At 39.7% G+C, this 26,402-nt stretch overlaps 1 protein-coding gene across 1 annotated transcript in view; it reads left to right on the top strand.

The window, feature by feature from the left end:
- The first annotated feature begins 6,031 nt into the window (after positions 1-6,031).
- Positions 6,032-26,402, top strand: part of CCDC40 (coiled-coil domain containing 40) — a 114,150-nt gene continuing 93,779 nt past the window's right edge. The window contains exons 1-4 of the mRNA XM_044005216.1: positions 6,032-6,060; positions 7,339-7,402; positions 7,987-8,592; positions 10,674-10,824. Of these exons, the coding sequence (XP_043861151.1) occupies positions 6,032-6,060; positions 7,339-7,402; positions 7,987-8,592; positions 10,674-10,824 (850 nt within the window). The remainder of the gene's footprint in view (positions 6,061-7,338; positions 7,403-7,986; positions 8,593-10,673; positions 10,825-26,402) is intronic.

The following is a 26,402-nucleotide window of genomic DNA, read 5'->3' as shown; positions in this document are numbered from 1 at the left end:
GCAACCGCCCTGGCAACTGAGGCGGTGGGGCGGAGGGTGGGGGAAGGGCCGGCCGGGGGACCCTCTCCCCAGTCCCTCAGACCCATCCCCCGCCCTTCTCTTCTTCCGGTCCTGTCTAAACCGTTCTACCCCGACCTTCCTCATCGGAGGAGCTTCCTCCCTGGGACCACATCCCTGGTTCCCCGGACTCGACACTCGGAGCGCTCCGCTGAGTTTGCTTCGGGGCAAGGTGAGGGAATAGGAGAGGAGAGAGGCACTGAATCTCCCTAGAACCCAGCATCCATCTCCACCAAATTTTAACATTACCTTCCCACGCAAACCATTTTTAAAAATGACTGGAGAGGGAATGTGTGTTCCTTCCCCCCCCCCCATTCATCTGGCACCTTAAAAATTACTGAAAGGGGAGTGCAATCCATTTATCTAGCACTAGGTTGTTGAAAACGGGCAAAATCCAAAATGAGTGCAGCCAAATGGGAAATAACGAACCGTCTGAGCAGTTATACAAAGAGAGTTATACAAAGATGACCTAAAACATGTCCCCAAGACCTTGTGAATGCCATCAGAACTAAGTGGTGGACTTTACACAAAGACTACCCAAGTGTGTCCTTTAACAGTCAACAAACATTTATTAAGCACGTGGTGAGCTGTGTGGTGGACACTGGGCTGAGCTGGGGTTTGTTGTTGTTTGTCCTTCATTTTCAAAAAAGACCAATAACATCACAGGGTGATGACTTGTACATGAATTGAATTGAAGTGAGGCAAAGGAACAAAGTTGTCAGTCTCTCTTCTGGAGTCATCAAAGTCCAGTTGGCAAGATGTCAGGATGACGTGTGATGGCTCAGAGTGCAATGGGTGATCTTGACAGCTTCAATGTTTGACCAAGCTCTAAGCTTTCTATACCACCTGCTTCAGCTGCCTTCATGGCCTTTGACAAAAGTCAACAGCTTGAAAAGTCAAATGGAAAATAATTGCCTAAGATGATGAAAATAATTGCCTAAGAATTATGATTGAACAAATGGAAGCCAGTGACTTTATGAGAAACCAAGACACAATAAAGCAAATCCAAATGAATAAAAAACATAGAGGGCAATGTGAAATATCTTCTGGGAAAAACTGCTGACATGGAAAAAAGGTCCAGAAGAGATAATTTAAAAATTACTGGTCTACCTGAAAACCATGATCAAGGAAAGAGCTTAGACATCATCTTCCAAGAAATTGTCAGGGAAATTGCCCTGAAATTCTAGAAGAAGAAACTAAAATAGAAATTGAAAGAATCCACCCATCACTTCCTGAAAGAAATCCCAAAAGGAAAACTCCCAGGAATATTATAGGCAAATTCCAGAGCTCCCAGGTCAAGGAGAAAATGTTGCAAGCTGCCAAAAAGAAAGAATTCAAGTACTGTGGAGCCCCATTCAGGATATCACAAGATCTAGCAGCTTCTACATTAAAGGACCAGAGGGCATGGAATATAATATTCCAGAGGGCAAAGGAATTGGGATTACAAATGGGACTTCAGTGAAAAAAGAGGACTTTCATGTATTCATGATGAAAAGACCTGAACTGAATGGAAAATTTGACTTTCAAATACAAGACCCTAGAGAACCATAAAAAAATTAGAGTTGGGGGACATACCTGGGCTCATGCAGTAGGTGACTGTCTTGTGTCTGAGGCCAGGTTTTGGCTGGGATCCCCCTGGGTCTAGGAGTGGTGCTTTGTCCACTGTGTCACCTAGCTGCCCCATGATGACATCTTTAGGATAAAATTGAGGGGTGAGAGGAATGCACTAGGGAAAGATGAAGGTCAGAGGTAGAATGGGGTGAAATCCTACATGAAACAGGAAAGGGCTTATGGAGTGGGGGAAGAGCAGGACAGTAAGTGAACTTTACAGTCATCAGAATAGGCTCAAAGACCTTAATCTCACCAGAATTGGCTTGAGGAGGGAATAACATACACACTCAATTGGGTGGAGTAATCTCTCTAACCCTGCAGGAAAATAGGAGGGGAAGGGGATAAAGAGAGAGGGGCAAAAGAAGGGAGGGCATATTGGGGGACAGGACATATAGAAGCAAATCCCTTTTGAAGAGGGATAGGGTGAAAGAAGATAGATAATAGAGTAAATATCATGGGTAAGGGAATAGGGTGAAGGGAAACAGTTAACAGTGGTAACTATGAAAAAGAGAAAAGGGGGGAAATTGTACAAAAAATATTTATAGCAACTTTTTGGGGTGGCTAAGAATTGGGAATCAAGGGAATGTCCATCAACTGAGGAATGACTGAAGAAGCTGTGGTGGTATATGATTGTGGTGGAATGGTATTGTGCTATAGGAAATGACAAACAGGATGATCCCAGAAAAACCTGGAAAGACTAATATGAACTGATGTATAGTGAAGTGAGCAGAGCTGGGAGGACATTGTGCATAGTGACAGCAGTATTGTTCAATGAGCAATTGTGAATGACTTAACTACTCTCAGCAATACAATGATCCAAGAGAATCCCAAGGGACTAATAATGAAGCATACTATCCACTCCCATAGAGAGAACTGATAAAAAAAAGAGCACTTGTGGACCAAACATATATAACCTATACCAGATTGGTTGCTGTCTTGAGGAGGGGGGAGGAAAGGGAGGGAGGGAGAAAATTTTGGAATTCAAAATCTTATGAAAATGAATGTTGAAAACTACCCTTACATGTAACTGGGGAAAAAAATAAAATAAATGTTTTTTAAAAAGAAACTATGAGCAGGAGGAGTTCAGAAAAACGTGGAAGGACTTACATGAACTGATGCTGACTGAGAGGAGCAGAACCAGGAGAACATTGTACACAGTAACAGTAACATTGTGTGATGAATAACTTGGATAGACTTGGCTCTTCTCAGCAGTGCAATGATCCAAAACAATTTCAAAGAACTCATGATAAAAAACGTTCTCAACATCCAGAAAAAAGAACTGGATTATGAATGAAGATTGAACCATACAGTTTCTACTTTTGGGCTGTGTTTTTTTCCTTCTTTTTTAAGGTTTTTCCCTTGTGCTTTGATTTTTCTTTCACAATATGATTAATGCATAAATATGTTTAATGTGATTGTACATATACAACCTATATCAGATTACTTTCCATCTTGGGGAGGAGGGAGGGAAGGTAGGGTGGGAAAAAAATTTGGAACTAAAAATTCTATTAAAACAAATGTGGAAAGCTATCCTTACAGGTAACTGGAAAATAATAAAATACTTTTATTTTAAAAAATAATAAAAGAGTAAATGGGGGGCAGCTAGGTGGCACAGTGGATAAAGCACCAGCCCTGGATTCAGGAAGACCTGAGTTCAAATCCAACCTCAGCCACTTGACACTTACTAGCTATATGACCCTAGGCAAGTCACTTAACCCCGCCCCACACACCCCGCCTTGTCCTGCCCAAGAAAAAATATAATAAATGGAAGGCAGTCTAAAGGGCAAGGAATTAACAGCCAAAAGACTAAGAAATGCCACTTGTAGAAGGTGGAGTTTGAGCTGAATCTTGCCAGGAAAACTAAAAGGCAGAGGTGAAAGGGCAGAACATTTCAGTAACTGAGGGACAGCCAGAGCATGAAAACAGACAGTGGAGATGGTATGTTTCAGGAACAGCAAGTAGTCCAGTGTAACTGGATAGTAGAGTAAAAAGAGGGTTATAAGATATAAAAAGACTGGGAAGTAGGAAGGGGCCAAGCTGATGTAGGAGGCAAAACAAGGGGTTAATAGAAAAACCTAAGACCCAAGCTTTAATTCAGATATTAGCTCCAAAAGGGAGTCAGATGCTAGGTTCTTGTACCCACAGAAATCAGTACCCATAACAGGACTATAAAGGATCAGGTCATATAACAATAAAGGAAATGACAAGGCAATATAAATTCTAATAAAAATAAAGGTATTTTGAAACTAGCCATGGGAATCAGAAAGAGACATGCAGAAAAAACCAAATTTGTCCACAGATTCACCTTATGACATGTAAACCCCCAAAACACACCTCCACTGAAAAAGGTACCCACCTCAGAGACCCCAGGAACTCCAAATTAGTATAAACCCTCCCCTGTACCTCCCCAAGGTGGAGATTATTATAATGAGACTGATAAATCAATTTATCTATACTATAAATATAACTGTCTTTTCTTTCACTATTTGAGAGATACCTTTCCACTTTTCTGGTTGTCTCCCTGTGATCACTCACAGCATTGCAATAAAACTTGGGAAACTGAGTCACTGAGTCTTGTAATTCTTTTGGGACAAGTCATGATCAATTTGACCCTAATTCCATTCCACATCAAGGCGATGAAGACCTTTAGATGACAGCAGACTTTATGTATGATCTTGAAAGTAAGAGAGAGCCACTTGAATTTATTGAGCAAGGGCATTCAGGTATTAAATAGTCTATAATTTAGAAAAATCATCTGGCAGCTAAGTAAAGGATGAAATGGTGTGGTAAAATAATTAAACCAGGAACATCAGTTAGATGGCTACTGTAGTGGTCCATGCAATAGGTGACAAGGACCTATAGACTTATAAGAGATATGTTGTTAAGGTAGAAACTACAAGATTTGGCAATGGATTGGATATGTGGTATGAGTGAAGAATTGAGATTGTGAGCCCAGGCAATTGGGAGTATGATGGTATCCTCAGTAGTAATAGGGAAGTTCAGACAAGGGGGAAGTTGGGGAGAAAGATAGTAAGTTCTGTTTTGGATGTGTTGAGTTTGAGATGCCTACAGGACATCCATTTTAATAGAAGCTGATCACCAAGTGAAGGAAATAAGAAAAGGACCCAAGACAGCACTTTGGGGGAGACTCCAGTGGTGAGCTTAAACAAGGTTGAAGAACCAACAAAGGAGATTAAAAAATGGATCTGTTGGGCAAGATAGATTGTTCCTAACCCCAAATTCCCATCTATCTCAGATGATATCCAGAAAAATGGTGGGGCTGCTATCCCAGGTTCATAGCCGGGTCAGTACTGATCAGATCTGGCTAGGACACATATCCCAGTCTTCCCTTTCTGACACCTGTTCACCAATAAACAGATGGTGCTGAAAGTGGGTAAGCCTGTAGTAACTGATAACTAGAGAAAGTCAAAACCTTAGCCTAGAAATGTTTCCCTCTCCAACCTTGATATAAACAATAAATAAGATTCTCCAAAGCTGCTTTCTGGGTGCCTTCGCAGGAGTGTATCATTAAATTTCTCTCTTCCCGCCCTTGTCTCTTCAGATATAAGAGCTTATGCATGGAGACAGTAACACTTATTTTCTTGAGCAACAATCTTGGGGATACTCTGACCACTTACATCCTGGGTGAAAAGGCACTAGTGGCACAGTGGATGCAGGGCTGAGTCTGTTGTCAGGAAGACTTGGAGTTTAAATACAGCTCAAAACCTTACTGGGTCCCTGGGCAAATCACTCAACTTCTGTTTGCTTCAGTTTCCTGAATAATAACATCTACCTCAAATAATTGTTGCTAGTCTCAAATGAGATAAAATTCATAAAAATCAACTGAGCACAGTGTCTGGCACATAGTAGGATAATATAATATCATGTAATAGAATATAATTTATACAAATAAATACTTATTTCCATATGGTAAGCAGAGAAGCCCAGTCAGTACATTTCCCAAATACCATCGAATGTACCCTTTCCCCTAGCAGATCCATATAGATCAACAAGCTCTGGGTCCTATGAATCTAGAATCAAGATGAGCCTATTTAGAGGCTTGTGGTATTATAGAAATGCCTCTCATAGGCTGCAGCCATAAGCTGTAGATATAGATAAGTCAGTCACCGAAGGCAAGGGTGCCTCTATATCTACAGGATCTAGACACAGTGAGGAACAGCCATGATTTCCCATTCCAGCTGTTTCTGGTTTTGAGATACAGAGGGAGGAGGTAAGGAGACTGGAGAGCAGACTATTCCATTTCAGGTAAAAGCAAAGGGGTGGACAGAAGATCTGTTGAGTTTGGTTCCTTCCAAAGAAGACTTAACCAGCGGATGTTGATCGCGTCTCTTAGCAACGGAAGATGGCTGAGCCTGGGGAAGAAGGTCCAGGGTGAGGGGAGCTACCGGGATACTGATGGGAAAATGGGGAAAGGGGCTAACTAGGGGGAGGGATATCTCGGAGAACGAGAGCAGAAAGTTCAGGGAAGGAGCAGAAACTTCCTCAACTTTTCTTTCTCTCTTCCAGGGGATGGGCTTCACCACTTCTGTCTATTTCTTGTCCCTGGGACTTCCTCTGGGTCTTCTCTATTAGCCTTTTCTTTCAGCTCCCTATCTCCTCTGCCTCCTACCTGTATTTCTGTTTGTCCTGCTTCGCGCCCTTAATCGATAAAAGGTAACAGGTTCCAAAAGAATTTTAAATTCAGGCAATCCTTATTTATGTTAAGGCAAGTAAGAAATAAATTTTTTTCATGTCAGTTCAAAACATATATTTAACTCCTACCTCTAGCACTGGTTTACCTGAGACCTCCAATAGATTCACTAGATTCATCTAACCTTCCTCTCTCTTGGACACTTCTCCTTCCTCCTTTCCACTTCCCTACCCCCTTCTTTCTTTTTCTCCTACTCCTTTCCCCTTTCCTTCCCTTTTCTCTAAGGAAAAGACCTTAGAGAACATTTAGTCCAACCCTTCATTTTATGGATGAGGAAACTAAATGCCCTTAAAAGTTGAACTATAGTGAATCAACTTTAAAATTATAGACTACATGAATGTGTAAGGGGCATAGAGAGATCATTTATTCTTCCCCTCTTTTCCTTAGGCTCTATAATGCCTGAAACATCCTAGAAAGATGGGTATACCTATTCTAACCCTAAAGAGTAGCAGAGAGAGATACCACAGAAGCTGTTTGTAGTCACATAAGCCTCACTGCTGAGAACCTAGTCCATATTCTCCCTCCCCAATGCATCATAAAGCAATATAATCAAGGCTCTGTACTTGTTTAGAAATAGTATTATATTGGGGGCTAATGAGAATAGAGATTTATAAAAAGACCAATATGAAGTCTCCAGTTCTTTACTCTTTGTTAATAGGGGGTAGAAACTCCATCACTTTATAAGGCAGAATTGGACTTTTTATAGTGTTGCACAGGTATCTGCTGCCCTAGGAAAAATATGTATGCATGCATGTATGTATGTACATACATGGACAAATAGGTATAAGATTATTGTCTTTTGGGTGTACTTTTCTCTGGCTTTTGTATTTTCTCAATTTTATTACACAAGCATACTTAAGATGATATTTCTGGTCTCACTTTATTGGGATGCATTGTTCTTTTTGCTTTTCAAAGTATTATTATTTGAATCTATTCTTTAACTGTTTAACTGAAACTAGGTCTGAACCAGAAACTGAACCAATTTCTCAAGATGTGGAAGAACAGCAAACAGAAGAGGATGGGGTAAAGTTAAGATATTTATGACTAACTTAAGAAATTCAAGATAGTGAGAACTTGCCAAAGGAATTTGTACATCCCTCTTGCCGTGTCCATAGAACACAGAGATATTAGTCTTATTCTTTAGTGTGTTTGATGCTTGGTTAAGCACATATGAGAAATTCTACCACTAGATTTCCTAAATTATTTGAAGCCATGTTCTTTTTTTTTCAAAAGAAGGAAATATAATTAACCAGAATAAACAGGTGGTAAGAGGCAACCTAGTAAATAAAAAACTGGCCTATGTGTTAAGATCCAAGGACTCAAGTCCTAGCACTGACATTCACTTGCTATGTGATGCTGAGTTCACTTAACATCAAATTAGATCTATAAATTATCTATCTGCTTTAGTAAGTAGGAGTTTCCTCAACTAGAGTTTCATATCCCAAGTAAATTATACGTTTTTTAAAAAACCCAGCTGGCAGATAAGCTTAAAATTTAGCTGATTGCTAATCCCAGCATTTTTTCAATATAATTCTTTTATGAGTTAGCATAATTACTGTATTTCCTCATCATGCTGATCATCCCCATTTTTGCTTCTGGTGGTACAGCCAGTGGTCATTGATGACCTTGAAGAAAAAAAGCCAACCCAAGAGGATAACAGTGAATCATATGCACCAGAAGAAGACTACAGTTCAACAGAACCAAGAGAGGAGCCCAGCTCAACAGAACCAATGGAGGAGCCCAGCTCAACAGAACCAATGGAGGAGCCCAGTTCAACAGAACCAATGGAGGAGCCCAGTTCAGCAGAATCAAGAGAAGAGCAGAGCTCAATGGAATTGAGAGAGGAACCCAGCTCAACAGAACCTATAGATGAACCCAGTTCAGCAGAATCAAGAGGGGAGCAAAGCTCAACAGAACCAGGAGAGGAGCCCAGTTCAACAGAATCAAGAGGGGAGCAAAGCTCAACAGAACCAGGAGAGGAGCCCAGTTCAGCAGAATCAAGAGGGGAGCAAAGCTCAACAGAACCAATAGAGGAACCCAGTTCAGCAGAATCAAGAGGGGAGCAAAGCTCAACAGAACCAGGAGAGAATCAAAGCTCAACAGAACCAAGAGAGGAGCCCAGTTCAACAGAACCAAGAGAAGAGACAGTCAGTTCCACAGAGCCGCCCCAAATTCCAGATATTTATGAAGCCACTACATCTTCATTTCAAATAGTGAGTGAGTCAGAATTCTGTCTTAATACATTTCTTCCCCCATTGGGTGCATCAAGGTATTGAAGACATAATGTTGCGAAGCATTAGATATATTCTCTGTTAGAAATTATACATGGGGCCTAGGAATAAGAATCTGATACTTGAGATTTTAAGCTCTTAGACCCCACTTTCTACAGTATATTCCAAACAAGGTTGGTAAAACCAGGTAGCTTATTATCAAAGACAGGCTATAAAGACAAGTTTCTATTTTATGCATGAAACTGAGAAAGGTAAACCAGGCTTGATGGGGCATACCTATAATCTCTTTTCTGGGGTGGCTGAGATTTGTGGATTACTTGACTTTAGGAATTTTGAACTGTTAATTGGGTATCCACACTAAGTCTGGCACCCTGGAGCCATACAGATTCTGCAGAAGAACTGTATGAACAGTTATTTTCTTGACTTACTCCATTCTCAATGCTAGAAACAGAAAATAGAAATGTAAAAACAGAGTCTATCTATTTAACACACTGTATTTTTTGGGGGGGGTGAGGTGATTAGGGTTAAGTGACTTGCCCAGGGTCACACAGCTAGTAAGTGTGTCAAGTGTTTGAGGCCAGATTTGAACTCAGGTCCTCCTGAATCCAGGGTGGGTGTTCTATCCACTGTGCCACCTAGCTGTCCCCTAACACACTGTATTTTAAAGAAGACCCTTCTAATAAAATTTGAGTTTCCTGAAAGGTAGAATTGACAGCTCTTTACCTTGATATTTGAGCCTGAAGCCACTGCATTGTCTAGTATTTTTAAGAATTCTATATATCCCAGTAATACTTTATAGACAAACATCTTCTGAGGACAGTCTCTATCCTTAGGTAGTTATTTGACAAGGGAAGATAAAAGAAACATGTAATAAATATAAAAGCATCTTATGTGTACAATTAAATAATAAATGCAAGGGTAGCTTTTTTTTTTTAAGGATAGATAAGGGTCCTGGGGATTTGGAGGAAGGTAGTCTGGTTAGTGGTTGATGTCAATCAAGGAAAACTTCTTAGAAGAATCTTTTTTTTTAATTGGAATTCACCAAAAGTAAAGACAGATATAAATGGCCATTAAGAGAGATGCAGGGGCATCTAGGTGGCACAGTGGATAAGTACCAGCCCTGGAGTCAGGAGTACCTGAGTTCAAATCCAGCCTCAGACACTTGACACTTACTAGCTGTGTGACCCTGGGCAAGTCACTTAACCCCAATTGCCTCACTAAAAAAAAAAAAAAAAGAAAGATGCAAACAAGAAAATCAATAAAACATTTTGAAATGCATAGAAGATGATAAAAAAGAAGTACAGAAAGGGACCCCCCAAATTTTGTTACTCCTTTGTTAAATTTAATATGAATACATTTTTTAAAAATTGTATATATGAGACTAGAGAATTCAGTTTCTTATACATATAATATTTTCTGGCTTATCTTGTATATTGAAATGTTTGTGTTTTTTGAAGATTAAGTTCAAAATTTTAAAATTAATTTAAAATAATAAAGAAAAATAGTCTTCCTAAGTGGCCAAAAAGAATATACTGCTGGTGGCTTCAAAGTACTGTCTTATAAATGATCATCTGAATGCTGGGAGAGTAGGAAAGTGGTAGTGCTGAATGAATTTGGCAGAGGGAATAATAATAGCTCATATTTTTATAAGGTTTGAGATTTCCAAAGCACTTTTCTCTTTTTTTGAGAGAGGGAATGTAAGTATTATCTCAACAACTCAATATATCACTCTAGGACCTGGGATTTTTATCAGAATAGGATCTCCTTCCATGTAACTTAAAGAGTTGCCCTAGGCTGTAAGAGTTAAGTAATTTATAGAGCTACTAAATGTAGGAGGCAGGATTGGAACCCATAGCTTCCTGACTAAGTATAGCCACTGTTCCTTGATGTCTCTCTTGTGTAAACGTCCTTGTCCCCATTTTACAGAAGAGGAAGATGAGACTTAGCAAGATAAGATAACTTGCCCATAATGTCAACCCGAATCTCTTCATTCACAATAGTTAGGTGATAATATTTAAAGATTTCTGGGAAACCGATGGTCAGAAGACTTATTTCTATTACAGGAAACAGCAGATGAAGACTTCTTTAAAAAATACAAAGAGAAAGTGGGAAACATAGAACAAATGCCATTCAGTGACAGGAGTTATTTTATCCCATCTTCAAGAGACAGGAGCTCTCTAGGAACACCAGAGGTACCAGACCAGGAGCAATCAGGTAACAATGACTGATACTAGGAATGTCTTTTATTAATATCATCCTCGGCCAATGTTTTGAATGTCTTGATCACATTAAAATTAAATTTGGAGGCAGCTAGGTGGCACAGTGGATAAAGCACCGGTCCTGGATTCAGGAGGACCTGAGTTCAAATATGATCTCAGACACTTGACACTTACTAGCTGTGTGACCCTGGGCAAGTCAATTAACCCTCATTGCCCTGTAAAACAAATAAACAAAACCAAAACAAAGCAAAACAAAAAACCAAAAGAACCTCAAAATGAAATTTAAATATATTGGAACTTTTAGGAAAATAGTGGGATGAAAGGTTACAAGGGAGTCAGACCTCCTATTATCTCCCTCAAAAAAAAAGAAAGAAAAAAAAGGACTTCCCAGCAAGAGAGCAGAGTGGGGAGCTGCAAGAGCCTGGCTCTTTAATCTATCCTATGTGGATAAATATATAGGAAGGAAAGAAATGAGCATTTATTGAGCACCTAGCATGGGTCAGACCCTCTGCTAAGTGCCATGCAAATATTATCTCATTTAATCCTTACAACAGCTCTGAGAGGTGGGTGTTGTTATTATCCTTATTTTATAGTTAAGGAAACAGAGTCAAATAGAAGTTAAGTAACTTGCCCAGGGTCACACAGCTAACAAGTGTCTGTGACCAGATTTGAAGTCAGGTCTTCCTGACTCCAGGCCGGGTGCTCTATCCACCACACCACCCAGCTGCTAAAAATACTCAAATGGATCTGTGATCTCATCAGTTCCAAGATTCCTTCCAAAGTTCAGATCCCAGCCCACCTATTTCTGTGTGACTCTTATCTGAGCCCTCCCAAACATTTGCCACAAAGGGGGGTCCAGCTAACATGTGAGACACCTTCTTTGTTTTTCTCCCAGTATTTCAAGGGTAACAGTGGGAGGCTTTGACTGTCCACTTGTCATCCCTTGTTCTCACCATATAATCAAATCAGCCCATTTTTTTCTTTCCGTCATACAATCTTTTTTTTTTTTTTTGGGTGGGGCAATGAGGGTTAAGTGACTTGCCCAGGGTCACACAGCTAGTAAGTGGTAAGTGTCTGAGACTGGATTTGAACTCAGGTCCTCCTGACTCCAGGGCTGGTGCTCTATCCACTGCGCCACCTAGTTGCCCCCCCTACAATCTTTTGATGACATCCTTTACTTCTACTCTTCTTCACAACCTCTCATGTTGCCACCTGCTTGCATCCACCATGTACTTTTCCATTGCCTTCTGTATAATGTTCCAAGCTGCTCTGTCACATAGCAACATCAGGAAAATTGTTTATATTGAAAAGATGGGTCTTTTAGAGTAGAAGAAACTTGGTGTCAGTAAAAGTACATTTTAATATAATGAAAGCAATCCAGCTGGCTTTTCTTCTTCCTTTTCAATTGTATTGTCTTGGATATACGTACACATAGCTCTATGCGGTATCCATTCAGAGGCATGTTGAAATCTGAACAATAGACATTTTTCATCTATTTGGTCTTTCCTGGGTGGATAGGTCAAACTCCTTTGAACAATTACACACCTCTTCTAAGAGCTTCTTCATTATCTTTGGTCTTGATGTAATTAATAAAATGTCATCTACAAATAGGATTATTTATATTCATATCTCCAGAGCCTATCACAATGACTGACATATGATAAGTACTTAATAAATCTTTACTGATTGATATATTTGATCTGCTATAGCTTACCTCAACCCCACCATCTTTATACTCTGCAGTACCATTTCTCCATAAATAGCTCAGGGACTGTGAAGTGATAGGGTCCTTATTTGTGCAGTGGCTCCATTCTCCTTGATGAAGAAAACTATTAATTGTGAGTTTTTGCAAAATGTCATGGACCCAGGGTATCTCAGAAGTTTTCTGGGGTACATCAAATAACCTTCTCCTTGAGAAACCAAACCAAAGGAAAGACACACCTAAAGAGATAAGTGGCACCAGATAGGGACTGAGCTAGCTCCAGGACCACCACCCATCGTTCCAGTCTCCCCCACCCCTCAGGGAGATAAGATTAGGTGTGGCTGCTGCCTTTGTGGCATGAGGAGAACAGAGATGGCTTGAAAGATCCAGAGCCATTCATCACTGGACTTCCCCCAGCCACCACCACTGGGGGATGGTCCTCCCCCAATAAGGGAACTTTCCACAGTCAGATGATCACCCCATTGGACCACCACCATGGTCCTCTATAAAAGGATTTCCCTGTCTCCTGTTCGAGGAGATAGGTTTCTCAGAGCCACACCTCTGTGCCATGCCTTCTCCCCGCGAGAAGTAGTAGTAGTAGTAGTAGGCTTCCACAAGTCGTGGATGACCATGGATCAGCGCCTTCAAGAGCCACAGTGTGGCTGTGCAGTCCAATACGGAGCCGCAGCTCCTGCCACAATGAAGACATCGGAAAACTGCGTTCTCTGTTGCCCGTCGATTCCTGCGTCTCATTCCTTTTTCTTCCTCCCAAGCTTGAAGGCCCATCTCAGCCGCGCAAGCTGCTCCTGAGTACTGAACTCCATTGGGTACGGTCCTTGGCTATCCTCCCAGCTGCTGATGTCTATTCCCAGAGCCCTCAAGTCTCACTTGCATACATCTCTGTCTTGAAGCTGGGGGCGTCCAGCAGGTCTTTGGCCTAAGGCTAACTCACTATAGAGTAGGTCTTTAGGAATGTGCCTGTCTTGCATGCGATGCACATGACCGAGCCAGCACAGCCATCTTTGTTTCAGTAGTGTGTAGATGCTCAGAAGTTGTGCAAATTGGAGCACTTCTGTGTTGGTGATCCTATCTGACCAAGATATGCCAAGGATGTGCCGAAGGCAAAACATGTGAAAGCCGTTAAGCTTCTTCTCTTGCTAGTATACATAGTCCATGTTTCGCTGCCATACAGTAGGGTACTCAGGACGCAAGCTCTATAGACAGAAGATTTGGTTCGTCTTGTCAGTTTACTGTTTGCCCAGACATGCTTGGCAAGCTTAGCCATGGTTGAAGTAGCTTTCCCAATCCTCTGATTGATCTCAGAATCAAGTGACAAATTGTCACTGACAATAGAACCAAGATACGAGAGTTGGCTTACAACATCCAACTGGTAGCTACCAATGTGTATCAATGGAGGTGACATAGCAGTCTGACACATGACTCTCGTCTTTTTAAGATTAATGGTTAGGCCAAAGTCCATGCAAGCTTGGGAGAAGCGATCCATCAAGGTCTGCAATTCACGCTCTTGAGTGACAGGCAAGTGCGGCATCATTGGCAAAAAGCAGGTCTCTAAGGGTGTTACCTCTCACTCTGGTTTTGGATCTCAGACGTGAAACGTTGAACAGGCCTCCGTCCACCTAGGAATGCAGATAGATGCCATCAGTTGACGAACCAAAAGCATGACACAACAGCATGGAGAAGAAAATTCCAAACAGTGTGGGAGCAAGCACACATCCTTGCTTGACTCTGCTGTTTATGCTGAATGCTTCAGAGGTGTTGCCTTCAAACTGTACGACACCCTGCATGTTGCAATGAAAGGAGCGAATGAGGCTATGGAGTTTAGGAGGGCAACCAATTCTCGAAAGAATTTCGAAAAGACCTTCTCTGTTAACCATATCAAACGCTTTGGTCAGGTCTATAAAGGCAATGAAGAGGGGTTTTCTTTGTTCTCTGTGCTTTTCTTGCAGTTGGTGAAACGAGAAAATCATATCAATAGTTGACCTCCCTGCTCGAAAGCCACATTGCAATTCAGGGTAAACACGGTCCGCAAGTTTACGCAGTCTAAGCAATATGACCTTGGCAAACACTTTCCCAACAACACTGAGAAGTGAAATTCCTCTGTAGTTGTTACAGCCACTCCTGTCTCCACTGTTCTTATAAAGAGTAACTATACCAGCATCACGCATATCCTGTGGCACTTCACCTTCTTTCCAACATAGGCACAACAATTCATGCAGGGGCTTTAATAGAACGTTTTTAGAGCATTTGATCAATTCGGCTGTGATACCATCTACACCCGGAGCTTTTCCACATCTTAGGGAGCTAATTGCATTCTCAAGTTCCTCAAGTGTGGGTACATTGTCCAACTCCTGTAGTACAGGGAAGGACTCCATGATGTTTAAAGCTGATTCTGTGATAGAATTTCTGATGGCGTACAATTCAGAAAAGTGCTCTACCCATCTTTCCATTTGCTTAACTCTATCCGTAATGTACTCTCCAGTGCTGGACTTGAGGGGAGCTGTCTTGCTCTGAGTGGGTCCAAAAACTGTCTTGATGCCTTCGTACATTCCTCTGATGTTTCCCATGTCAGCAGCAACCTGTATTTCCTCACTGAGCTCAACCCAATATTCATTCGCACGCTGCCTCGTGATTTGCTGAGCATTTCTTCTCGCAGCACGTAGTTTCTGAAGAGCACTTTCATTCGGGGAGCGTTTGTATTCAATGAGTGTGCTGCGCTTGGGATTCATAATGATGGGATTCATTTCACTGCCACTTGGCCTTCAAACCAGTCATCTCGTTTTGCTGGTCCTCTTCCCAAAGACATCCAAGAGAAGTCTGTGGACACTCTCATGTATCGCTTCCATTTTTCAGCAGCTGATGTTAGCAGAAGAAGACACGATCAGTGCATTTCTGAGAGATCTCAACAATTGATCACACCTTGCTGAGATTCATGGTTTTGCTAGTGTCAATACCGATATTGCCCTTGATGGTTTAAGGTGCATGCAATGTTTTGGGCCGGACGCCGCACTTTACAAACAAAACTAACGAGTGATCAGTGTCCCAGTCAGCACTGTGGTATGACCGCATGTTGAGAATGCACTTGAGAGCAGACCGCCTGGGTATCTATTAAGTCAATTGGTGCCAATGTTGTGATTTTGGGATGTCTCCATGATACTTTGTGCTGTGGCCTCCTGGACTTATAAAATGAGTTGGATACACACCCATGAGAAGAAGTCCAAGGATTTCTCCTCTTGTTTCCTTTCCCTAGGACCCTAAAATAACTATTATTTTATATTCTAATGGGAATTGTGTGAAAGAGGGTGTAATTCTTTAAAGAAGAATTCAGGGGCAGCTAGGTGGTGCAGCTGGATAAAGTAACTGGCCCCTGGATTCAGGAGAACCTGAGTTCAAATCTGACTCAGACACCTTGACACTTATTAGCTGTGTGACCTGGGCAAGTCACTTAACCCTTAACCCTCATGCCCTGCAAAAAAAAAAAAGAGGAATCCTAAGGACCCTTATCCACAAACCTGATGTGGGATGGATTTTAGGGTCAAATTGATTGTGAGCTGTCCCAAAAGAATTACAGGACTCAGTGACTCCGTTTCTCAAGTTTTATTGAAAGACTGTCGACCACAGGGAGAGAACCAGAAGAAATATGGAAAGGTATCTCTTGAATAAGGAAAGAAAGACAGTTATATTTATAGTATGGATAAACTGATTATCAGTCTCATTATAATAATCTCTACCTTGGGGAGGTACAGGGGAGGGGCTATCCTAATTTGGAGTTCCTGGGGTCCTAAGCCAATCCCCAAGGTGGGTACCTTTTTCCATGGGTTTTTTGGGGTTTACACATCATAAGGTGAATCTAGGGACAAATTTGACCTTTTCTGTGCATGTCACTTTTTGTTTTTGTTTTGTTTTGTTTGGTTTGGTGAGGCAATTGGGGTTAAGTGACTTGCCTAGGGTCACACTGCTAATTAAGTATCTGAGGCTGGATTTGAACTCAGGTCCTCCTGACTCCAGGGCCAGTGTTCTATCCACTGCGCCACCTAGCTGCCCTTTTTTTTTGTTTTGTTTTGGCATGTCACTTTTTGATTCTCATGCTTAGTTTCAAAATATTTTCATTTATGGGTTTGAATTTCTATGCCCTGTCTGTGTATCATTGCTATAGCTAAGGTCTCTATGACCTGCCTCTTTGTGTTCTTGTTTTGGGTACTGATTAATGTGGGTAAGGAGAACCTAGGCCTTGACTTGTATTAATGAAGACTCAAGTCTTAAGTTATCCATTAACTAGGGTCTGAATCCCTCTAGAGCTCAGATCTAAATTTAGAGCTTGGGTCTTAGGTTTTTCTGTTAACCCCTTTTTTTTGCCTGCTACATGAAATCCTTTACCAAACCCCCTCATTTCCCCCATAACAAAACCTTTTTTATTTTTCTTCTGTACACAGTTCTCTGTTTTTACCCTTTATTTACTTTGGGATGAATTAAGGTGGATATCTTGCAAAGCTTTCTTTAGACTGGTTTTGCCATCTACTGCTTCCCTCCACTCTGAGACAATACTGTTCATTTGAATTTGTAAGATTTTTACAGATGAGTTTATATTCTAGCCCAGTGTTGTCTTTGGTTGTCATCTCTCACCATTTGGCAAGTAAGTCAAATGTTTGCTGACTGTGGCTTTTTCTGGTTTCTTTTGATCTCCTTGGTGTAGCAACTGATTTATGTTGGTTTAATTTCTGGGTGAAATTTTGATAGTTGGAATTGACATTTCTATTATCCATTTCTCATTTTTTTCTATAGATTGTTTAAATAATTGAGTGTTAAATCTTAATTACACACAATGTTTTTCTCATTACTATTCTTTTTGTTTATTATTAATTCTGGTATTAATTCTGAGGAGTCAATAGTCTGACTGCTGTGGGCTATCTTTTCCTGCTTGTTAAGGGATGGGAATGGGGACAGATTGGAAGAGAGCATTAAAGTGACAGAAGTTTTGATATCCTTCTCCTACTGAATTATCACAAAGGAAAATCAAAGCAGCAAAGGCTTTTTTAATACTAAATTAACATGTGTCCAATAGCTCTCATTTCAATTGACAAAAGGTTACAAATGGGATTCTTATATTTAATAATGCCAAAAATGGGCAGCTAGGTGGCACAGTAGATAGAGCACTGGCCCTGAAGTCAGGAGGACCTGAGTTCAAATGTGACCTCAGACACTTAACACTTACTAACTGTGTGACCCTAGGCAAATCACTTAACCCCAATTGCCTCACCAAAAAAAAAAAATTAATTAAAAAAAATATTGAAAAAGCAAGGAAAAGCTGATATAAGAACCACATAAATGTATACAGGGTGTGCCGTATATATCTAGGCATACCCTAATATATAAAAATAAACTAATATTTTGCATCATTTTATTTTATTTTATTTTTTATTTTTTTTGTGGGGCAATGGGGGTTAAGTGACTTGCCCGGGGTCACACAGCTAGTAAGTGTCCAGTGTCTAAGGTCGGATTTGAACTCAGGTCTTCCTGAATCCAGGGCTGGTGCTTTATCCACTGTGCCACCTAGCTGCCCTTGCATCATTTTGAAGTAAAGTTTAATTTGCAGAATTGTTTTAGTTTCTTTAGTAACGAATAAAATAATAATGTCCTTATATAAATGAGTACTCAATAAATGTCCACTTTTAAAAAATTTAAAATCCTCTGACCATTTTAATGAAATGTACTTCCATGCATCTGGGGATGGGGGGAGGTGAGAGAGAATAATTCTAAAAGCAATAAGCCTACAGAGAAAAATAGAGGGAGAGAGATAAAATACTTGAAAAGGGGAAAATTTAGATTCATTGGTCCACTATATTGTAGAGGGGATTATTTGGGCCTCTCCCTATCAGTGCATATATGTTTAGTATTGGTATTACTTCATTATCTATGGTACCTTTTATCAAGATGTAGTTTCCTTCCTTATTTCTTTTCATTAGGTCAATTTTTGCTTTTGCTTTGTATTGTTACCCCTTCTTTTTTTACTTCAGCTGAAGTGTAATGTATTCTGCTCTAGCCTTTTACCTTTACTCTGTGCATCTCTCTGCTTCAAGTATGTTTCTTGTAAACAACATATTGTAGGATTCTGGTTTTTAATCCAGTCTGCTATCCATTTCCCATTTTAAAGGAGAGTTCATCCCATTCACATTAACAGTTATAATTACTGTATATTTCCCTGCATTCTATCAGCCTCACCTCCCTTTTGTCCTTTTCCCTTTCAACTCCTAGTTTTGCTCTCTCCATTCTATCATCCCCACCTCCTTTTTGCCCTTTCCCCTTTCACTTCCTAGTTTTGCCCTCCCTTGTATCAGCACCCCATTGTTTTCTTTCCACTTTTACATCCCTGTAGGGTAAGATAAAATTCTTTACCTGAGTGTGGATGTTACTCCCTCTTTGAGCCAAATCAGATAAGAGTAAAGTCTTAACAATGCTCACCTCTCCTGTCTTCCTCTCTGTTGTAATAGGGCTTTTGTGCCTCTTCCTGTGATGTGATTCTACTCCATTCTGCCTTCCCTTTCCTGTTCTCCCTGTGTAATCCTTTTTATTATCCCTTAAGGTTTTTTTTTTTTAATATCATCACATCAGAATCAACTTATACCCATACCTTCTGCCTGTGTGTACTCCTCCTATCTGGCTTAATAAAAATACAGTTCTCAAGAGTTATAAGTATCTTCTTCCTGTGTAGGGATGAAAACTTTTTTTTTTTTGGTGGGGCAATGAGGGTTAAGTGACTTGCCCAAGGTCACACAGCTAGTAAGTGTCAAGTGTCTGAGACTGGATTTGAACTCAGGTCCTCCTGAATCTAAAGCCAGTGCTTTATCCACTCAGCCACCTAGCTGCCCCCAGGGATGTAAACATTTTAACCATATTGAGTAATATGTTTTGTTCCCCCCATCCCCACCCCACATTTATATGCTTCTCTTGTATCTTGTATTTGTAGATTGAGTTTTCTGAAAGATTATGCTTAATTTTGCTGGGTAGTACATTCTTATTTGTAATCCCAGTTCCTTTGCCCTACAGAATATCATGTCCCAGGGCCTCAGATCCTTTAATGTTAAAGCTGCCAGGTCCTGTGTAATCCTGATTTTTGTTCCTTGATATTTAAATTGCTTCTTTCTGGCTCCTTACAATATTTCCTCTTTTACTTGATAATTCTGGAATTTGGCTATAATATTCCTTGGAGTTTTCCTTTTGGAGTCTCTTTCAGAAGGTGATCAGTGGATTCTTTCAGTGACTTATTTTTTTCCTCTGGTTCTAAGACATTGAGGCAGTTCTTGATAATGTCATGAAATATGCTGTCTAGACTCTTTTTTTGATAGTCCAGTTATTCTTAGGTTGTCCCTCCTGGATCTATGTCCCAGTTCTGCTGTTTTTCTAAAGAAGTATTTGATGTTTTTTTCTACTTTTATATTCTTTTGATTCTGCTTTACTACTTCCTGTTGTCTCAGTAAGTCATTAGCTTCTACCTGCCCAATTCTGATTCTTAAGGAATTATTTTCCCCAGTCAGCTTTTGTACCTCGTTTTCCATTTGGCCAATTGTATTTTTAATCAGTTGTTTTCCTCAGTCAATTTTGTCCTTCTTTTCCAAGCTATTGATTCTCTCTTGCATAACTCTCATTTCTTTTCCCAATTTTTCTTATACCTCTCTTATTTGGTTTTTGAAATCCTTTTTGAGCTCTTCCAAGAAGGCTTTTTGGTCTCGAGATCAATTCTTCTTCCTCTTTAAGGCTTCACATGTAAGCATTTTGACATTGTTGTCCCCCTCTGAGTTTATGTTTTGATCTTCCCTGTCACTATAATAATTTTCAATGGTGAGGGTTATTTTCTGTTTCTTATTCCAATTTTAGCCATTTTTGTGCCTCTTAAGGTTGAGTTCTGCTCCTGGGTTACAGCATATACTGTCCCAAACTTCTTTTGCTGGGGGCCAGGGGCCCAGTCACTGGCTTTCTGCTCTGAGGCCTCAGCAGTTTGCAACTTGCTCACTGCACTGGAGTGGCCCAGCCTAGTTGGGCCTATTGGTAGCAGATACCTGAGCTGGCAGATTGCCTTTTGTGTTGGGACTGGAGGCTTCACAACTGGCCTGCTGTGCCACTAGCTTGTTGATCTAGGACCGTTGGACTGGAGGCTTCACAACTGGCCTGCTGTGCCACTAGCTTGTTGATCTAGGACCTCAGGTCCTCAACTGCTGATCTGTGCTGTGGCTAAGATCCTTTTGCTAGCTTGCCCAGACATCCTCTGCACTGAGCTGTGCTCTCTTTTACCCAGACAAAACAGACCTTTCCTGAAGGTCTTCTAGGTTAAGTTGGAAGATTGTTTCACTTCTGTTGAGAGGCTTCATTTAATATTGTTTCTGAAGGAAATTTAGGAGAGCTCAGGCAGCTTCCTGGTTTCACTCCTCCATCTTGGCTCCCAAGAAATTTTTTAAAATTAATTTTCTTTCATCTTTTTGTAGAGCTTTTAAAAAAGGTTTAAATCTTTCTTATTTTTGTTTTGTTTTGTTTTGTTTTGGTTTGGGTTTTTTTGCGGAGCAATGTGGGTTAAGTGACTTGCCTAGGGTCACACAGCTAGTAAGTGTCAGGTGTCTGAGGCTGGATTTGAACTCAGGTACTCCTGAATCCAGGCCCAGTGCTTTATCCATAAATCTTTCTTACAGATGCAATTCACTGGGATATGTAGCATAAGACATGAGACAGTGTGGATAGAACACTAGCACTGAAGCCTGAAATACCTGAGTTCAGTCCTACCTCTGAACCATATAAGCTATGGGACCCTGAGCAAGTCATTTATCCTTGAAATTTTCTAGAGAATTCTCTAAGAGTGTAATTGGCAGAGAAGGTACTGACCTACATGGATTGAGAAAATTCATTCATCCAGGAGTTTCCTATATCAATAAAATCACAATTCCAGTCCCTATCCCTATTATATTGTTGATAAGACTATGGTAAGACTATATCCTGGGGCAGCTAGGTGGTGCAGTGGATAAAGCACTGGCCCTGGATTCAGGAGTACCTGAGTTCAAATCCAGTCTGAGACACTTGACACTTACTAGCTGTGTGACCCTGGGCAAGTCACTTAACCCCCATTGCCCTGCAAAAAAAAAAAAAAAAGACTATATCCTAAAGCTGTTATTACAGAGGGAAAAAGAATATATCCATACAAAAATACTTATACCAGCTTTATTTGTATTTTTTTTAAACCCTGGAAAGAGTCCACAAATTGAACAACTTGAGGACTAACTGAATAAACATATATATATATATATCAATGTAGTGGAATGCTATTTTGCCCCCCAAAAATTCAAATATGAAACTTGAACATTTGGAAATATATATATGTGTATATTTTAAATTATGTAAAGTAAATTTAGACTAATTAGAAAAACATATACATTTTCTATGATTATACTTAAAACCCATCAGTTTACAAAACTTTATAAATACATTGTTGAAAAACAAATTGGAGAGGACACAGAACCAATAAATTATTACCATTGTGTTACAGTTTACATTCTTTTTAAACAAATTGTAAATAGGATTTTATGGATTTACTTGGAGTTTAACTACGTATTCTTTTTTACTTGTATTCACTGAGAGAATTTATAGAAAAAAACATTTTAGGAAAAAATAAATAGCTTTTCCCCACATGAATGATGCAATTAATGAGAAACAAAATGCCAAAGTGACCAGAATGCTTAACTTAGAGTCAGGTAAGACCTGGATTTAGATCCTACCTCTGATACTTACTATGTGGCTATAGCTCAAATAATGAATCTCTCTGAGCCTCAGTTTCCTCCTCTGTAAAATGAATATAAAAATACCTAAATAACCCACTTCACATAATTGTTGTGAGGATCAAATGAGATAATATATGTGGTGTTTTGCAAACCTTAAAATGCTCTACAAATGGTCAGGTTTTGATTAACATAATCTTTTTATATAATTATAATAGCTGAATTTATAGAATGCTTTAAGGTTTGCCAAGTACATATATTAACTGTCTCATTTAATCCTTACAATAGCCTCGTAAGATTTGTACCACTGGTATGATTATCCCCCATTGTATAGAATATGAAATGTCTTGAGCTACCAGCCTCATTTCATTCTTCAGTTCATTTGCTAGAGTTAGTTAGATTTACAAAGCTATTCCTTATTCCAGCTTGGCTCTTAGAGACACATTCTCTAACTGAAGGAAAAATAGGGAAATTTTGTTTTCAGGAATTTTTTTGCGTGTGTGAGGCAATTAGAGTTAAGTGACTTGCCCAGGGTCACACAGCTAGTAAGTGTCAAGTGTCTGAGGCCGGATTTGAACTCAGGTCCTCCTGACTCCAGGGCCAGTGCTCTAGCCACTGTACCACCTAGCTGCCCCACTGATTTTTTTTTCTTTTTTGCAGGGAAATGGGGGTTAAGTGACTTGCCCAGGGTCACACAGCTAGTAAGTGTCAAGTGTCTGAGGCTGGATTTGAACTCAGGTACTCCTGAATCCAGGGCCGGTGCTTTATCCACTGCGCCACCTAGCTGCCCCTGTTTTCAGGAATTATTGATGAAAGTTGTCTTTTGTAGTTATATGTAAATTATTCTTACAATATTGTATATAATAAAAGCATATCGTGTCCCACAAGAAAAAGACCCCATAGTCTTTTATTGACAAAAGAGAAAAATTTAGGCTAGATGAAAATACAGTTAAGTGAATTTAGAAGTGGTTGAACCAGTTAAGCAAGCTAGCATTTATTAAATGTTCACTCTGTGTCAGGTACTGGGTTCGGTACTGTGGATACAAAGAAAGACATTAAATAGTCTCTGCCTTTATGGAATTTACATTCTAATTGGGAAGACATATATTTACACACACACACACCCGTGTGTGTGTGTGTGTGTGTGTGTGTGTGTGTGTATGTTTGTCTCTGTGTACAGTTTGACTCACTGAGACTCTTGGGACACCCTATATATGTTTTTGTTTTTTTGGTTTTTGGTGAGGCAATTGGGGTTAGGTGACTTGCCCAGGGTCACACAGTGTTAAGGGCTAAAATTCTAGCTAGTCTGTCTAAAATATCTAATGAGTGGTCGCCAATAAATTATAAGCTTTAGCAAGAGTTTTAGACTTTTAAGCATTTATTAAGGAGAATAAGAACTTGGTAAAGAGAGAGAAAGGCCTAGATTCCTATCTATTAAAGGGAGAGCACATTTCTAGCTCCGCTCTCCACCAGAGTCCCAAGGAAAGAGCGCGAGAGTGAGCGCCAGTCTCTTCCTTCCTCCTCCCACTAGCCCGCGTCACTTCCTGACTCCTGGTCTTGCCCTCAAAGACCTTCGCTTCATGGGCAGAACTCTTCTACAGTAAGTCTCCAGCAGGTGGTGTCATTCCAATCGTTACAGTCCCCCCTGTTGTTCCTCAAGAAACAAAAGGTTTCCTTGACGGAACAGTAAAAACAATATAATAACTATTGCTAACGAATAATATGTGAACAACAATATAGAAAAGGAAGAGAGGAAAGTTTTGGCCAGAGGGGCGATTTTTTTTTTGTCCTCATGAACCGACGCTTTGACATTAGTCTTGCAAAGGGAGGGCCTCTGCAGAGAATACATGTTACAGATGGTGTATATTATAACAGAAAGAGAAAAAAACAACAAAAACAACAAATCAAAACTGTTCATTTAAAGTCTCTGAAAGTCTTTTCTCAGATGTCCTCTAGGTGTAGTCGTGGAATGGAAGTCTTTTCAGGGGTTGATGTGTGGATACTGGTAATCAGCCAGGAAATTTCCTACAAAATTGAGCTTAACACAACTTTAAAATAGCTTTATCAATAATCAAATCAAACAATGAAAGTTCTCAAAAACATGTCTAAGGGAATTCAGAATCTTAGTTGTTACACATGAAACATTCTTTAAAATGATAATATTACTATAGTCCCCCCCTTATGGAGGGTAATTGAGAAGACAATTGCTGTGATATTAATTTTTTAAAATAATTTTTATCTTTGTTTCATCACTTTTTGCATCATCTGCCTAATTATCCTCATGCCATTATGAGAAATTAGAAAATCTAATATAATTGGTAACAGGTGTCAAGGCCAAATTCAACACTGTATTTATCATGACACCTGAGATAATTATGGGGGTTACCATAAAAGAACAGAGAAATGATGGGATATGAGCATTCCCACACTTGAGCAATATGTACTGCCCATGCAGTATGCCAGGCTTAAAATAGGTGGATGGAATATATGTCCATGCCACCGAACATATTGGAAGAAACTGAGTCAGACTTAATCAGATGCATGGGATTGAGATGTCCATGGCATCAGGCATATAGGAGGGAGCATAGAAGCCAGGTGTAGAAGTGAGATGGGTGGGATGAATACTTCCAGCCATCTGTACAATATTGTGGGGAAAAAGAGAATAAAATATTAAACCAAGAGAATCCAACCTCAACATTTGTCAAAAGCCGTTCCCTCGGCCATACCTTGACTTCATGCATGTTTCCCCTCATGTGACAGTTCAGAGTCTGCTCTTGCATGTATTCCTCTTGTGATTGGATGGCATCTTGGCCAACTGGCATCTGATAACTCAGAATAAAGGCAATTAATGTCCTAAATGATAAGTTCCCATAATCCAAGTCTCATATGGATTTAAAATTGAGGATAATAAATGATTGCAAAAAATGTGCATACATCTTGACTCAGAATATAATATATAATTATGCAACAATTTCAAATAATACCCCTTTTTTTTAACTTAGTATACAATTACTTTTTTGAAAAATCTGAACATTTTTAAATACAAGTTAAAGCACAACACAATCTCAAAGAAAACTTTTACAAATGTTCCCCTCTTTTTTTTTTTTTTGGAATATGCTTATCAAAAATAATACTTCTAGAATCAATTTACACTTGCCATGGCAAACAATTTGCCAGGGAAATGCTTTAAAGAGTTTGATCAAATAATCAGTTGAGAAAAAATAACAAAAACAAACAACTCAGAATATGGGAGCACAATACTCCTAGAATTAACATTGTATAATAAAATCAAAACCATCTTGCAATGTTTCAAAATTAGATAGACAAATGAATAGAAGAAAATACACATGGAACAATAAAATACAGTGAAATTCAAACTAAGGAAATCTAAATGAATATGAACTTAATATCAATAAGAGTATTATAAAATATAAACTTGATCACATGACTATAAAAAGCTTTTACAAATATTCTCCTTGTTTTAGAAACTAAGTATAAGACACAATCTCAAAAGCATGAAAATCTCTATGAAAATAAACCCATACCATTAATTTCAAAATGTATATATAATAGCATAGAAATCCTATGTAACCTCTGAACTGATACTATTACTCTGAGTGAATTCAGAACACTTTTGATTCCGGTATCTAAAATCCCCAATACTCATATCAATACCTTGCTGCTTACTTCTACATTTCTGTAAAATATATACCCTTCCATGGCAAAAGAAGCAGAGTCTTGAACTATGTTGATTGTCATTCTTATTCAGCTTAAGTTTTTCTTCTTTAACCCCTCTATATTGTCTGTCGGGCTTTTCACCATACAAATGCTTTATAAGATTACTAATTAAAGACAAAAGCAGGTTAGCAAAATTATGAACAAATCGAGCATATCTGGAATTTAAAGGGTTTTCTAAGGTTGCCTCAGAAGCACAGCCAGGCTGGGAAAGGGCTGAGCCTGAAGCTGCAAATGTAGTTAGAGAAAGTTGAGCATGTGCATCAGATCTCTGGACTTCCCAGGCAGGGGAAGCAATGGGCTTGGCCATGGGAGGAGTAGAGGGTGGGGTCTGGAGAGGAGGGGAGGGACCAGAGCAATTTG

Source organism: Dromiciops gliroides, chromosome 4 (assembly GCF_019393635.1).
Source record: "Dromiciops gliroides isolate mDroGli1 chromosome 4, mDroGli1.pri, whole genome shotgun sequence".
NCBI classification, from domain to species: domain Eukaryota; kingdom Metazoa; phylum Chordata; class Mammalia; order Microbiotheria; family Microbiotheriidae; genus Dromiciops; species Dromiciops gliroides.
Note: the sequence above shows the minus strand (reverse complement) of the source record. Positions and strands in the feature narration are given on the sequence as shown.